The sequence below is a fragment of the Mizuhopecten yessoensis genome, unplaced genomic scaffold (assembly GCF_002113885.1).
Source record: "Mizuhopecten yessoensis strain PY_sf001 unplaced genomic scaffold, ASM211388v2 scaffold1405, whole genome shotgun sequence".
Lineage (NCBI taxonomy): Eukaryota > Metazoa > Mollusca > Bivalvia > Pectinida > Pectinidae > Mizuhopecten > Mizuhopecten yessoensis.
The window spans coordinates 448,768-466,315 of NW_018404030.1; the positions used below are offsets into that span (position 1 = coordinate 448,768).

Consider the following 17,548-nt stretch of genomic DNA (forward strand, 5'->3'; position numbering starts at 1 on the left):
TGCGGCTACCGATTAGGTGCTTTACCGTGCACAACTGCCGTTTGCCGCATTCGGAAACCACATGGACGCGATCAGTGTCAATGATAGAAAGGTAGTTTTCTATCAAATGCCATTTGTAAGTAGTATATTTATGTATGTATATATTTATGTGCAAGTTGTCATATTCTACATCATGTTCTAAGCAGCGAGGGCGTCTACGTCTGGCCACGGTGCACGTGTGCTATTCCGGTGTGGGTCACAACACACATGTGACATGATAAGCGTGTATATATATACATGTATGTGCGCTGTAACCCTATTGGTGTGGCATATGTGTGTCTCGGTCATTTGTAGCGAGCCCCTGTGGGCTGACCCATAGTTGGCGGACGAATCAGCGTTCTGCCCATCTAGCTGTGTCATGCTATTGGCATGGAGTGGTGGGGCGGGGTTCGTATAATGTCTGCAGGACGTGCATGCATATCCCTCCAGGCCATGTTGATACATACTGAGTTTGATTGATCTAATTAATGACCTTCACCAATATTTCAGATAATATAAGCTTCAATTGTGTTGAAAAACTTTCAAACAACTTCTTCTGAATAACCAAAAAGCATAGGATCTGGTTATGTATTGCTAGCAAAATGCTCGGTTGATGAGCTATCAAGTTTGTTCATGTGGATGATCTTGACCCTCTTTAATTTCAAGGTCACATATAGCCAAATGTGTATAAACCTTTATCTCAATTAACAAACAATCTATGGTGGTGATATTCGCCAGGTTGCATGCTGAGATGAAGGGCTATTCAACTTAATGACCTTGTTAGGCTTTCAAGCTCACAATGGTCAAATACGTTAAATCTTTTAACATGTTCTTTTGAATGACTTACAGTCATAGATTTTAGTCTACTCATGATTATTAAAACATATTTTATTGATAAAAAAAAAATCAAAGGGATTGGGCACAAATTCTGACAATTTACTAGGCCCTCTCCCTCTTAATTCAAATAACGTTACAAGTGAGAGATTAATACCAGGTGAGCGATGCAGGCCCATCGGGCCTGTTGTTCATATGAGGAAAGATTGTGTCATCTTAAATTTTCGCCTCTATTCTATAGACGTAATAGAGGAGACACAATAGAAGTATTCAAAATCTTGAGGGGAGTCTATGATACAACAGCATCAAAGGGAATTTTGTCCATGAAATAAGATACGTATAAGGACTCATGGACGTTAACTCAGCCTGGATAAATCAACGAGAGGACTGGACGTTAGTAAATACTCATTTACTCAACGAATTGTTAGCAACTTGGATTCCCTATCTGAGATTGTGATTTAAGCACCAAATCTAATAACGTTTGAAAACCGCATTGATTAATAATTTTGGGGAAGTGATGAAAGGAAATTTACAACAACATTGGAGTGACCTCACATCAAAAACATTGATATATATCATGATGACATAAATATGGACTATGATCTAAATAAAGAGGCAGCTATATGCCTGCGTTCAGAATAAACTAATTTAAAACCAAGTGAAGTTAAACTAAGTAAAATCCCTTGGCCCCCACTCAAGAAATAGGATTTTCAAGATTTTCCTATATTTCCCTCCCTGGGCACCACTCCTCCGTTCCCGTCCTGCCAATATCCATTGATATATTTGTCTTGGCCAAAGGATACTCCAGGCTTATTGAGGTGAATATCCCTATATTCCTACTCGAGGAATAGGATTTTAAAGATTTTCCTATACACATGTATTTCCCTTCCCGGGCCCCACTCTTCTGTCCCCAAGAAGGTCACACCCTGTCTTTATACACTGTTGGGAGTTCCCTTGGCCAAAGGATAATACAGACCTATTGAGGTAAAAATCCCTATATCCCTACTCAAAGAATAGGATTAAAAGTGTTTTTGTATATTCCCTGTACTGGGCCCCTTCCCTCTGCCGTGGGAGGCGAAAGCTCTGTTTTCATGAGAAACAGAGCAGCTGAGTACTGGTAAACAATAAATAATATAGGGTACAATCGACTGTTTGGGGTTATATAGTATAACTCATCTGTTTAACGAAACAATTCAAGTTAAAATGTAAACAGTCATATTTTTTAATCAATACAACATTTAATCATTATTTTTTCTTTCACAGGTACACAAAAGAAGACCTAAAGATCCTGGACAAGTTACTTCCCTGTACACCTTTATTTCACCTACATCCATAACCATGGCAACCAAACACAGCAGCCCCAGTCTAAAGGGACAAATTCCAGTCAGGATCATCAAAAGCCAGACAAAGTGTCTGTACCATAAGAACAATGAGGTGGTTCTCCTCTGTCAGGACTGTGGATTACTGATCTGCATTACTTGCTCCATAACAACTCATAAAAAACATATGGACAGTTTTTGTGAAATCTTGAAAATTTCAAATGAACAAAAAAATACACTACAAGACTTTATCCATGAAAACGAATATATCAAAATTCTGAAAATTATAACAGAAATCCAATCAGCCAGTGAATCTAACTACAAAAAACTCTCTGTAAATATTAAAAACGGTGTGATCAATGTAACCTGGATTTAGACGAGGTAACGGAAGATTATTTAGCAATATGTAACGAGATGCAGAAGGGGACAACAGACCTCCTTCAGACTCGCATCACAAACCTGTGGACAGGTTAGACACTTTAGTGAAACTCTCATCAGAATGTAAACAGTCTTGACCCTCCAGACAGGCACTGCTGTAATTGTGTATGACTTAGTATCAGAAATCCAGGACATGGACTTAAGATATCCCAGAGACACCTAACATTGACATGACAGAGTTTACTCCAGGTAACGACAGACAAAGTCACCTGGAGCGGGCTTTGGGGAAATTGAAGACTCCTACTGACCATCTCCAGACAAAGTCACCTGGAGCGGGCTATGGGGAAAATGAAGACTCCTACTGACCATCTCCAGACAGGATCAGCACCTAGTGGTCACTCCAAACAAGGTCCAGGTGTGAGACCTAAACGGTCCAAAGCTACAGAGATGGGTCAAGCCTCCACTGGAGCAGTCCTGTACAAACTTTGTGACAGTCCAACTGTCATATCCCCAGTTCCCATATAAAGATGACATCACATCAGTCTGTCCTACATCTGATGGATGTGCATGGCTGTGTTATTGTAACACCAACACAGTAAACCTCATCAACAACAAAGGGCAAGTCATACAGAAGATACAACACATCAGTGACATCCAATACATCAGTCTGGACCCCACCACAGGTTGTCTGTGGTTATGTTGTTCCCGTGAGAGTACTATCTACAAAGTATCTACATCAGCTACACCAGTCACAAGGATTACCACATAGGGTACCCAGTCAGACTGTGACCAGGGAGGGTCAGGTAGTGGTGGGTAGACAGGGGTACAAGGTGGTGATGTACACAGCAGACAGCCAGCTGTTACACACAGCCACTGTGGAGGGGTCAGGGACAGGGTATGTAGAGTCCATCACACAGTGTGGTGTTACCGGTAACATAGCTGTAGTGAGTACTAAACTAATCAGTGGAGACATTAGCGATCGAGACAACTACAGGCGTCGTATCATTGTGTACAACGCAACATTCCAGCCCCTGGTCCACTTCAAGGGAGAGGGGATACAGGCACGGGAGGCAGTCACACCAGACAAGTTTGGTCCAATAACAGTTGTATATGACAGTAAGGGTTATATTGTTATTGTTGACTGGACAAGGGACACAATAGAACTAATAGGTGGAGCAAGGAAGTACATAAAAACACTTCACACAAACAAAGGACAGGGACCAGTAGGTATACAGAAGGATGATGTGTTGTGGTCACACTTAGTGTTAGATACAGGAGAGAGGGGACTCAAACTTCTCAAGTATTACAGTGACTGAGGAATGACTAAACCTGGAGTGATGATACAGACAAATTATACCAAATAAATACAAATTAACATTATTTTTAACATTAAACTTTGACCTTTGTTATTATGATCTTATACACTTGATCAACACTTATACAGACTGAAAATATCATGTTTGAGGAATTAATGTAAACATGTCACAGGTTTGTTGTTTACTGGTTTTGTAAATAAATTTCTGTTACAACTTCAGTTTAGAGTGTTGTTAAAAAAAGAAGTCATTGTTAACTTTTACCAATCAGTCATGCTGGAACATGTACATCAGGTCTGTCTATCTTGTTCTGAATTATGTTCACTTTAATATTCAAGGAAATGTCATTGATTTCAAAAACCTGCAATGAAATCTGAAATCAATGTCTCTGTACAAATGACTTGGTTTTTAGGTGTATAAACTGACTTCACTTATATCCTCAAGTAGACTGGTCCAACAAACAGTACTTCAGCAAATCACAAATACTTTAATTATGTATTTGTTGGAAAGGATGGGTGTCTATAAGGCCCTTTTCTGGGCCCCGGTATGTTCAAAGATGTCATATTGAGAGATATTTGAAATTGCCAAGTTTGAGATGTGTCCAAAATCCATACCTCGTATAAAACAAAAGGAAAGTGTGTAGTGAATATGCATTTTATGTAAGTGTACTCAAATGAGTGAAGTTGTAAATTTCAACTTATAATATGAATTAGAAAGGAAATTATTGATTAAACAAAACACTTTTCACTTGAAAGTTATCTAAAACAACTCCATGACTTAATCCTCCATTTTATAAGCAATCTGTAAGTGATGATTGAATTCCTGTATTTTTTCAATCTTTATATATGCATGTTTAATTTACACATGTTTCCAAAAGCAGAAATGGTATTATTTTTGTTTTTAAGCTCATTTTGAAAACAGCAAATTATATTTGTGATTTACCCTACCCCTTTCGGTACCCCCCCCCCCCCCCCCCAAAAAAAAAAACGAAATTTCTAAATATATACCGAACCCAAAAAGAGTCTTATAGACACTCATCCTTTACCGAAATCAAAGCATTCTGGCAATAGTTATTGTTAGTAAACCTTTGTGCAGACATTGCTGATGAAGTGATTTCTATATTTTGCTTTCCTATTGCAGGTGAAAAAATAACCCAAAAACATACCAGCACCATTTGTAAAACACACATTTATAGTTCACATTTCGTTCACACATCTATACTATTACATCCTATTATCAAAATACAGTGTAAATCATCATAACAATACTTCACCAGAAAGTAACTCCGTAGTTAGGATTGTTTTGGCAAATAATTCCACATAAAAACTCGCACCAAGGATTCACGACTCCCGACTGATGAATGCCCAGTGTTCAGGAAGGAGAGTACCCCCTGTCCATTTGGGAATTAGACAACAAAAAGGGTCCAATAGAATCTGTAGTTTCATGATATTACTATATGGAATAGTCGATAGAAACTTAAATTTTGTTAAAAATCAGTTCAGTGAATGCCACTGGCCACAGAATGGGAAAACTGAAAGTTCAACCTGAAAAGTTACTGGAGGCTGTACGTATGTCTAACAAAAGGTAAGGGAGCTGGGTAAACATATCACTCAAAACTGGGGCAATATATGTCTCGCAAAGTCACGGGGAAAAAACTGTAAAAGTTGCTCTGCAAACAAAGATGGGGCAATTTAGGAGGCCGAAATAACGAGAATTGGTGACATTTGTTCTATATTTTTATCTTTTTTTTCCCCCTTTAGAAATCATCTGTTGTTTGAAAATGAGACAATTTGACCCACAATATCACGGTAACAAAACTGAGGAAGTTTGACCGACAAAGTCAAAGGACAAATCTGGGAAGGATTGATAAATGCCATTAAAGGGACAAAACTGTAAACGTTAGTCCTGTGAAGATATAGGGACAAAATTGAGGCAGTATGTCTCGTAAAGAATTGGGACAAACCTTTGACAGCTGTAAACCTGCAAAGTCACAGGCACAAGATTTTAGTAGTTCAACTCCCGATATCACAAGGAACAAAACTGTTTCCTGTCAGACATCCTTCTAATAGGGACAAAGCTGCAAACAGTTTGACATGTGCAGTCACTGACGAAACTAAGGCAGTTTAACTCGCACAAAACGACCAGTTTTGTCAAAAGGACAAAGCTGTAAAGTTTGGTTCGTGATGAGATCATACAGAATAAACTTCAGAAAGTTTATAATGAGTTAATTATAAGTTAGCATGTACTGTTGATTCTCTTATATTCTTTGAGATACACGATTAAAGATATGTAGTTGAAGAAAGTTCATCACTGATCCGAACATCAAGATACACATATTTCATTATGTTGAATAACCATAAAGATAACTCTTTTCCACACAGTTGTAACATTAACCAGAGACGTTATGTAATATGTCTCTGCCTTAACCAAAAGTTTTAGGGAAATACTTTTTTTCTGAATCCTGATTAAGGAGTGCACCAAAAATATATGTTGGAATATAAAACGGCAGTACAATTATTAATGATGTTAAAAAACATAATGCCTTTCCAATATATGTGATTTGAGTGATAAATCAGTCCATTTTTAGAATCGGTTGTGGGTTGCATATACTTGACCAATTATTTATTAAAAGTGGTTTTATAGGCTTTTAAAATAATTCAAGTTACATAATTCTTTTGTTGCAAAAAAAAGAAATTTTGAAATAAACATTTAAATTACAAAAATGTTGAAGCTTTCAATATGTTCACACCTGGTATATTTCTTACGCTCTATTCATTAACCTTTTCAGGAAAATACAAAACATTTTGCATTCTATGTTTTCATGACAAATTTCCCAATTCAATACCATAACTGATGAAATTGACCAAAAATCACAGAAACTGTAAATTCAATTCCATATAAATTGTATTTCCAAGTATTATTTCCAAATATAGAAACAACAATCTGCACAAACTTCAAACTGTACATAAAACCACAGGTATATGCACGTAAATGATTTTGAAAAAAGAAAATACATCTGTAGTACAGTACAATCAATGATCATACAAGAAATTACATCTGTAATACAGTACAATCAATGATCATACAAGTAAATACATCTGTAGTACGATCTATGATCATACAAGAAAATACATCTGAAGTACAGTACAATCAATGATCATACACGAACATACATCTGTAGTACAGTACAATTTATGATCATAAAAGAAAATACATCTGTAGTACAGTACAATCACTGATCATACAAGAAAATACATCTGTAGTACAGTACAATTTATGATCATAAAAGAAAATACATCTGTAGTACAGTACAATTTATGATCATACAAGAAAATACATCTGTAATACAGTACAATCAATGATCATACAAGTAAATACATCTGTAGTACGATCTATGATCATACAAGTAAATACTTTGTTCTTTAAAAGTGTCTACATGATGTACCTTTATCCTATATACTCCAAATTAAATAGGCATGCTCCTGTGATAATACACAAAACAATTAACTGCTTTAGAGTATAGCAGTCGGAACTGTCCTGTTCGAGTCGCTGTGCTAAACTGATTTATGTAATATCACACTTGTGTTACGACCACCGCAATGCAACAGCTGGTGTTGAATAATCCCCAATTCTTGAACCAGCTATAATCATTATCCTCTGAAAGATCATCACGGTCAAAGTGATTATTCCCACTGTCATATAACACCTCGATCTGTTTCTTCTTTGTGGCAGAACACCCAAGTCATCAGAAATGGTAGAAAATCAATCACACAATTCTTCCTCTTTGCCTTCTTCACCATCTTCCTGTATACTTAAATTTTTGGCAGATTTTAATTGTTGTCGTTTCGAACATCGTAATCCGTCTAAGTAACTTAGGGGATGGAGTGGCAGAACACCACTTAACCCTGTAACAAAGGAAACAAAAAAATCAACTTTCTTTTCAAGAAAAAAAACCCTCAAGGTGCATATGATTTTATTAAGATTTTGAGAAAAAATCAAAAATTCAACCCACCCCCTATTATTTTCAGTTTTCATTATTATTATTTTTTGATTCAAATTTAAAATCTAATCCTTGCCTGGACCTCTAGTGGACCATCGTGGACCCTTTCAAATGATTTGCACATGTATATACACTGTATGTACCAAACAAAATCCACTTGACCAGATCACAAGATGCTTGAAACTGCATTACCAACCAAAACAAGTCCTATCATACAAGTTAAACTCTATGTGTTAGACACTTCATTTGCTTGGAAGTCTACAGAATTAATTAGAAAGATTATTTGTTAGTCCTATGTCAATGAAACTAGTCCAAGATTTCCTGAATGTATCTTGTCCTGCATAAAATAGAACAAGAGGCACAGTAGTCTAATAGCTAGTGGTAGGACGCTGGGCTTGTGACCGAAGGGTTCGAGTCACAGCACAGCACTGTGTGGTACCTTTGAGCAAGATACTTTACTCCGCTTGTTCCAGTCTACTCAATTGTAACTGAGTACATGGTTGGGCAGTGCTAGAATTGTAGAATGCTAGCTGTGAGTGCCGAAATGGCAGCACCAGCTGTATGCTCCCAAGGCGGTTGAGAAAGATGTTGGCTGGTTGCAAAGACCCTATAACCACAGATAATAATTTGTGAACCACTTTAAGACGACCTACAAACTAGGTTGTGAACAAAATTTCTTTTAAATCTTATTATATTTGACATTCAGTTACATTTTGTACAGAAATTGTAGACCAGTCAAAGCCCAGGATGTAAGCTTATAACCGTTATGCACAGATGTTGCTCAAATTTCCACTTACTTTTGCAGAATTTTAATTTAATCCCCTGACCAATTGATTATAAAGGGAGCTGACTCACTGTACTACTGGTCATGCATAGTTGTTAACCATCCCTCATTAGGAGGGAGACTCACTCAGTGGGAGGGAGACTCACTCAGTAGGAGGGACACTCCCTCATTAGGAGGGACCCTCCCTCATTAGGAGGGAGACTCACTCATTAGGAGGGAGACTCACTCATTAGGAGGGACACTCTCATTAGGAGGGAGACTCACTCAGTAGGAGGGACACTCTCTCATTAGGAGGGACACTCACTCAGTAGGAGGGACACTCCCTCATTAGGAGGGAGACTCACTCATTAGGACGGAGACTCTCTCATTAGGAGGGAGACTCTCTCATTAGGAGGGGCACTCCCTCATTAGGAGGGACACTCCCTCATTATGAGGGAGACTCACTAATTAGGAGGGAGACTCTCTCATTAGGAGGGAGCCTCTCTCATTAGGAGGGACACTCTCTCATTAGGAGGCACACTCCCTCATTAGGAGGGAGACTCCCTCATTAGGAAGGACACTCCCTCATTAGGAGGGACACTCCCTCATTAGGAGGGAGACTCACTAATTAGGAGGGACACTCTCATTAGGAGGGAGACTCACTCAGTAGGAGGGACCCTCTCTCATTAGGAGGGACACTCACTCAGTAGGAGGGACACTCCCTCATTAGGAGGGACACTCACTCAGTAGGAGGGACACTCCCTCATTAGGAGGGAGACTCACTCAGTAGGAGGGACCCTCTCTCATTAGGAGGGACACTCACTCAGTAGGAGGGCCACTCCCTCATTAGGAGGGAGACTCACTCAGTAGGAGGGACCCTCTCTCATTAGGAGGGACACTCACTCAGTAGGAGGGACACTCCCTCATTAGAAGGGAGACTCACTCAGTAGGAGGGACACTCCCTCATTAGGAGGGAGACTCCGTCATTAGGAGGGACACTCCCTCATTAGGAGGGACCCTCCCTCATTAGGAGGGAGACTCACTAATTAGGAGGGAGACTCTCTCATTAGGAGGGACTCTCTCTCAGTAGGAGGGAGACACTCAGTAGGAGGGACACTCCCTCATTAGGAGGGACACTCCCGCATTAGGAGGGAGACTCACTAATTAGGAGGGAGACTCTCTCATTAGGAGGGACACTCTCTCATTAGGAGGGAGACACTCAGTAGGAGGGACACTCCCTCATTAGTAGGGAGACTCTCATTAGGAGGGACACTCCCTCATTAGGAGGGACAGTCCCTCATTATGAAGGACACTCTCTCATTAGGAGGGACACTCCCTAATTAGGAGGGACACTCCCTCATTAGGAGGGAGTCTCTCTCATTAGGAGGGACACTCCCTCATTGGGAGGGAGACTCTCTCATTAGGAGGGACACTCTCTCATTAGGAGGGAGACACTCAGTAGGAGGGAGACTCCCTCATTAGGAGGGAGACACTCAGTAGGAGGGACACTCCCTCATTAGGAGGGAGACTCTCATTAGGAGGGACACTCCCTCATTAGGAAGGACACTCTTTCATCAGGAGGGACACTCCCTCATTAGGAGGGAGACTCTCTCATTAGGAGGGAGACTCTCTCATTAGGAGGGAGACTCTTTCATTAGGAGGGAGACTCTCTCATTTTGACCAAATTTTAACAATCTCCCTCATTCAAGTCCAAACTCACACAAAGTCAAAATCTACGTCCTGTGGTCAAATGATCTCCTAGTGTCTGCAGGGTGTGTAATGATCACAGCAGGTGTGTCTGAATCAAATGGATGCTTTTTGGAGTTATTTTGATGCATAAGAAGGGAAAGATAAAATGAGTGTTTGCACACTTTCTCCCTGATTGGAAATGAGGAATGAGGGAAGTTTCAGAGGTTGATACCTAGGGGAATAATTTTGAAATGTTTTAATTCCCTAAAAATGCCTACAACCCATGATTTTCAATGTGATATCCAATAAACTTTCAAGTGGGCATACAGTAGAACTGATGTTGGAATCGACCTTCACTCTCATGATTATAGAACACTGGGAGCCAAGTACATTGATTTCTTACCTAATAACTTGGCAGCTGGTTTTGAAATAACTGGTTTAAGACGAAGAACGTCGTTGATTTTGTCCATGTTAAGTGAAACCATTATTTCATTGTATTTGTTTGGCAAAGGGTCATACGTTCCCAGCTGAGCGATAGGTTTTGCATTCCTGGGACTTCTGTTTCGTGCCAGAACAATATGGAAGAACGGTCTGTTTGTGCAGCCATGGAGTGCTAGTCTGATCACTACAAATTTGCTCCTGTCTATTAACCTTGGCATCTGAAAGGAGAAAACAGTATTTATTCATTATAGTGTTACAAGCACTACTTTTCTCTGAGGAAGAACATAAGACATGCACCCACAGGGGACTGTTTTAAAATCTGGATTTTTCTTCTTTCTAGGATACATTGGGCCTATAAATGTAATGTATCCAAATTGCTGTGAACAACTGTAAAAACAAATCAGGTTTCAGCATGCAATAATATTCATACATCAAACAAGAATATACACGAGGGTTTTGTTAGTATAACAGGAGAGGAAAAATGCACGGCCAGACCAGGGTTCAAACCCCAGATCCTCTGAACTCTAGACAGACGCTCTACCAATTGAGTTATCTGGTCGCCAACAATCGACCCAGTCCAGTTCTGTTACATTCCTCCCTCCTTTTTTCTAAGTTTTCACCCTTGAAGACACAACTTATTACAACCCAGGTTTGGGTATCCCCTTGCAACGCATACACCAAATTCTTGAAACAAGGGTTGGTTAATTACAGGCACCACTGTAACAGGAGAGGTAGAGCATTCATCTAGAGTTCAGAGGGTCCGAGGTTCGAACTCTGGTTTGGCCGTTGCATTTCTCTTTGACTATTTCTCCTTTACAAATTTGGCGCCCAACGAAATATATCCACGGAAGGTGGTATAGGGTGGCGTGTGTCTTCGGGGTCCAAGACTTTGTTAGAGGAGGGAGGAATGTAGCGGAACTTGACTGGGTAGAGGCAGAGCGTATATCTAGAGTTCGGAGGGTCCCTGGTTTGAACCCCGGTCTGGCTGTTGCATTTCTCTTTCTCCTGTTACACATGTATACAAAATTTATATTGGAACAAGAGGCCCAGGGGGCCTGTATCGCTCATCTGTTTCATTTGTTACCAGAAACTGACATATCATAACTTAAGACCAAATTTGGTAACTAGAACACAAGTCATTGAAACATCTCTTAAACGGTTCTTAAGATATTAAAATTTTAATTTGAAAGTTTTTAACCCACAGTGACCATTGACTCCCGACTTGCACTTAAAGTTGACCTTTGACCTCCTTACTATAATAAAGAAAGAAAAAATTACACAACTGAGCTTCATAACATACCCAAGTATCATGATTCTTATAAGTTCAAATGGTTCTTGGGCTATGGTTGTTTGAAGTTTCTAACATATTTGACCCCTGTGACCTTGAAAATAGGTCAAGGTAAGTTTTATGAGGTAAGTTTATAGCACTTCATCCCAGGTACCTACTGGCCAAATAAATGACCATAGGCCATATGGAACTTGAGAAGGAGATTGTTAAAGCCTTTAACCCATGTTGACTTTTGACCCCGACTAGCACTTAAAGTTGACTTTTGACCTCATTACTGTAATTGAGAAAAAGATTCACACTGCTAGTCTTCATAACATACCTAAGTATCATGACTCTATTTCAAATGGTTCTTAGGATATTGTTGTTTGAAGTTTTTAACATATTTGACCCGTGACCTTGAAAGTAGATCAAGGTCATTTTAATGAGGAACTTTATAGCACTCCATCCCAGGTACCTATTGGCCAAATACCGTGACCCTGGGCCTTATTGAACTTGAGAAGATTGTTAAAGCTTTTAACCCATGTTGACATTTGACCCCTGACTAGCACTTAAAGTTGACCTTTGACTTCATAACTGTAATCAAAAAAAATATTCATACTACTGCTCTACATAACATACCCAAGTATCATGACTCAAGATCTAGTCCAAATGGTTCTTAGGATATTGTTGTTTGAAATTTTTAACATATTTCATGGGTAAAGGTTATAGCACTCCATCCCAAGTACCTAATGGCTAAATATCATGACCCTAGGTCCTCCAGTTCTTCAAAAGAAGTCGTTCAAAAGTTGACGGACGGACGACGGACGCTGCAGTACGGCATAAGCTCACATGGCCCTTTGGGCCAGTCGAGCTGAAAATTCTATTCTTCTTAATTTAAAGCCACTCTGGTCGCTGTGGAGGATAACATACTGATAAGATATAATTCATCTGGGTTAGGGTTAACTCTGTCAAGTTTTCCAATATCGAACTGAAATTTTGTATACAGGTGTATTATAGTCATATGAAGACCATAACTGCTGATGTCGCTTACTTTAGAACCAAATAAAAATATAGCTGTGGTCCAGTTTTCTGACCAAACCTTTTTTTCCAAGTCAAATTTAGCAGGATTTCAGGAGCATCAACAATTTTAATGTATCAACATTTTTATAGTAGCAGGATTTTGCTAAGGGACCGATATAGTAAGGTAGTTCAGCTTGGGAGTCAAAGGAGGAGAGAGTTGGGTTGGGGAATCGAGTTCAGTAAATGTATACATGTATGCACTCATTTTGTTGTTCAACTAGTTTGAACTGGTGACAGTGGAAATATTGAGAACAGAAAGTATCAGTAATACAAAAGAGAACTTAACACTGCGGTGGTGATCATCAGTGGAGTTTGGATTATTAAAAACTAGTGTCCAGCTGTAGGGATAATTAAGAACTGGAACACTGGTGGTAGCACTATACTGTAAATTATGTTGGTTATTCCATAAACATTTAGGTGGGTCAAATAATAATTTATTTCAATGTGTCATATAATTTGGGCCTGCCATTACAAAAAACTAGGAATGCTTTTGTGTACTTATGTTACGTGAATGAAAAAATATATATTTGGTGGGGGGGGGGGGGAATTTTTAAGTTGCCAAACACTCGGCAAAGCCTTGTGTTTGGCAAATTAAGAATCTTCCCCCCTCGGGTTGAAATCCCCTTATCTTACCCCCGAGGGGACGAAAGACTTCATTATTCTTCATCAAAAAAAAAAAAAATACAATAATACCAGGTAATAAAAAAAATCAAAATCCTACTAACCTGTAAAACCCAAAACAGGAAACACACATATATTTTTATTTCGCCTTATTTGGGTATTTTTCAAAGATTTTGTCTGGCAACACTTGTTGCCGGTTAAGGCGCTTTTATGTGCTATCATATCACCTGTGCTTTTAAGTATGACCTGACTAGAATCTTTAATTTCAGGAACTCACCTGTCTGATCCACAATTTTTACAACGTGCAGATCTAGAAGATAAATACAACCAGTAATGGGTTGTTTACATTCGTTCTATGATATGTAGCTAAATCTAGATCTGATATCATTTATAATGCCTACAGATTTGTCGGTGCTCCAATGCCTAAGGAAAGCTAAGTTGGACAAGAACTGGAGCACAGACAAATCTGGCAATAAAGGAGATTTGGCTCTATAGTCAAATATGACTATACTTAAATAAGACGAATGTAAATAAACAAGTGAATCATGGTTGCAATTTCCTCATGCTCATTAAATATTTGGTTGACACACAGGTATTCAGTCGGTAAAATGTGTCATAACTCAATTTAGGGTGATTTTGTTGATTTTCATCATTGCTGTTTTTGGTACCAGCATCTTTCATCCTCTGTAACTGGTGGTTGTACAGGAATATTAACAATTTGTTGTGTACCAAAACGCCCAATATTTCACTACCTTAAATTTCAGGGTGATTTCTTGTTGATAATAATAAAAAAAAAAGATTGTTGAAATATGTTTGTGTGTTGGGGGTCAAAGGTCATGAAACGGTACATGTAGTACTGTTAATATTAGTATATTACTACACACTTGCTTTTATTGAATCATGCAAACATTTTCAGCTTGTACTGTTATCTAGTGGTACTGCAACACAAATGTAAATATTAGGGTAGGGAAGACTTATTCATATTTTAACATGCTATTTTTTACTTTACAAACTTCCAATTGCAGAAGGTTTTCTTTTCCACAGGCGCTTGTATCTGGTATCTAATACCTGAGCTAAAATCCCAAATCCATTACGTACAATATCAACTGTACGTAGTGGATTTTGGATTTTAGCTCAGGCATTCTAAAAATACCAGTAACCAGGTACAAGCACCTGTGGCTTTTGCAAGCGGTTCGAGAAAAGGTCATCTAGCAAAATCTAATTTTCACGGTAGTGACGCTAACATAAATACAACTTACTGAGTACCCGGTTAAGTATTTAAAACAAATGTGTCACTGAGTAAACAGATTACCTTGACTTTGTGCTGTATCAAGTCAACTTCATTAAATGACAACAAATTTCACCGCATGTGGATTTTGAAGCATCGTAAACACGCAGATGAATATTTTCAAACGTATGCGGTTCGCAGATAAACTGACACACTAATACACACGTATGGATACGGAGATTGTATAATATATCCGGACTTTACTAAAAAATCTTTCGGAAGTTAATTCATGAAATTATTTTATCATTATCGTCGTTTTAGGTTTTATGTATTGATTTGATTATTGACAGTGTATTTTCTGCCCTCGCTTTAGATAATGAACGAGCTACATGTACACGCAGAATTACCAAAACCATTTATAACCTCCTATATTACGAAAGCATTAGTTTGGAATTGAAATATTCATTTAAAAATTAGCCTTGTGACGAATTTTAAACTTATATTTAGTATTTCATAAAAGCATCATTTATATAAAAATAAAATAAAAAAATAATCAAAGAACAGATCGAAGTGGCAATCCGCATTAATGATACATCATAATTTAAAATAATAAAAATATCACTCATATTCATTTTTCAAAGATAAATGTTTCGTTCACATAATTTTTAAGATAATAAAAACCAGGGACAGTATATGGAGCTCCATCATACGTCCCTAAAAAAACACATTTATTATAAAAGTCAAGATGAGATTTATTTATCAAGGAGAAACTAATCTACAATTTAAAAAGGACTGCTACTGAAAAAAGAGATAACTATAGGTTAATCGGGCCCAGTAAAATGTTTAAAATCAAGAAAGGGTCAAAGCCTGGAAGAGGTCTCTGATACAATTTATCATGACGCGATGTACGTCATCAGTTACCAAAACACCGCCATCTGACCTTCACGATCTTCTGACAATCAGAGGGCATTCACTCTACTCTAGATTTCCTTCTGCCGTGAAACTTAGTTCTGAAGATAACAAAATCCATATTAGACATTTATTGTTGACATTTTAATGAAAACCCATGTCTTTTAGTCGAAAAAAGAAGAATGAAACCGACTGAAAAAGTATCAAAACGACTCGACATACTCTCCAGACGGCCATTTACCACTGTCGGAATCGTCGTAACTCTTTCTCGTGCCCCAATTCAACTTCCAGTCAGACAATTAAATACACAATGACAGTATTTAGTATTTACATGTACCGTTTTTCTAATTTACCGTTATGATTGCCTATCTTGGTCAGGTAGGTATTAACTTCGGTTCTTGTAGCACAACTGAGATACAAAATGGTTTAATATATGATCTCCTCAGTTTAATTCTTGGATTTTTTTTATGTCGGTAATAACTCTGTCTACAGTAGGCCAATTAGCTAACCGTGGTAATATACATGTAAGATCTGTTGTCCCTCAATCTTTTTTAACAGTTACTTCCCTTGGACTGTAAAATAAGGACATCTGGGCCGTTTTCGTTTAAACGGTCAAACCGATCGGACCACTGTTGTTCGTTTTTTAAATAAGGTCGGACCTAGTAATCTGATGCTGCTTTCAGGCGAGCCTTGAGAAAGCCTTGCAAGGCCTGCATACATATTTGAAATTGTTACATTTATAAACGGTCAAACCGGTTGCTCCGCATAAACGAACAGGCCCCAAGGCTATATTCGCGTATCCCGGTTGAAAAGGTACGTGTGGCGCAGAAATTTTCCACGATAAACGAACACACTTGGACCGTTATATAAGCAGAGCTAAAAATCCACAGTTTCGGAGGATAAAAAACAATGTATCAAGAATATTATGCCCTTCTCTCACGCGTCCACTAAATTACATAACGTATCTTAAAAATTACATGTGCCTTGACATTGTTTAAGAAAGAAATAACGCAACTTGGCAATAGTCAGCATTTTAGTTTCGGTCAGGTACGTCTGGACCCCTCAATCTACACGTCCGCTTCTTTTTCTCTTGTATATCAACGATATAACTGATAACCTTGTCAGCCCTTCCCGTCTTTTTGCTGATGATACTTCCCTATCCGTCTCTTCTCCTTCCGCAATTGAACTAGAAACTACTACTAACCGAGATCTTGAAAAAAATCATAACTGGGCAGAAAATTGGCTTGTTAAATTTAATCCTAATAAAACTGAAGCGCTACTAATTTCAAATACCAATGCTGAGCTTGATGTCAATCTCATTTTTAATAATGTTAATATTGATTTTATCGAACATCATAAACATCTAGGCATTTTCCTAGATGCTAACTGTAAATGGACTCACCATATTGATAACATTTGTAAAACTGTTACGAAACAAATAGGAATTCTCCGCAAGTTAAAATATACTTTAAATCGCAAGACATTAAACAGAATTTATCTTACTTTTATACTCCCTCTGCTTGAATACTGTTGCGAAGTTTGGGACGGTTGTACAACTGCCGATGCAAATAAACTTGAAAAACTCCAGTTAGAAGCGGCGCGTATTGTCACCGGCCTGCCATCTTTTGCTAGTAGAGCGTCTCTTTACTTCGAAACTGGTTGGGAAGTCTTGTCTCAACGTCGCACCC

The 17,548-nt window shown here is 38.4% G+C and overlaps 1 protein-coding gene across 1 annotated transcript; it reads right to left on the bottom strand.

The window, feature by feature from the left end:
• Positions 1–7,072: 7,072 nt before the first annotated feature.
• LOC110461600 (28S ribosomal protein S16, mitochondrial-like) lies at positions 7,073–15,151 on the bottom strand. Its single transcript, XM_021515142.1, has 3 exons — positions 15,036–15,151; positions 10,718–10,973; positions 7,073–7,767 (listed from the first exon to the last, which is right to left on the bottom strand). The coding sequence occupies exons 2-3, from the start codon at positions 10,971–10,973 to the stop codon at positions 7,625–7,627; spliced, it is 399 nt and encodes a 132-aa protein (XP_021370817.1). The 5' UTR covers positions 15,036–15,151; the 3' UTR covers positions 7,073–7,624.
• Between the last annotated feature and the right edge of the window lie 2,397 nt (positions 15,152–17,548).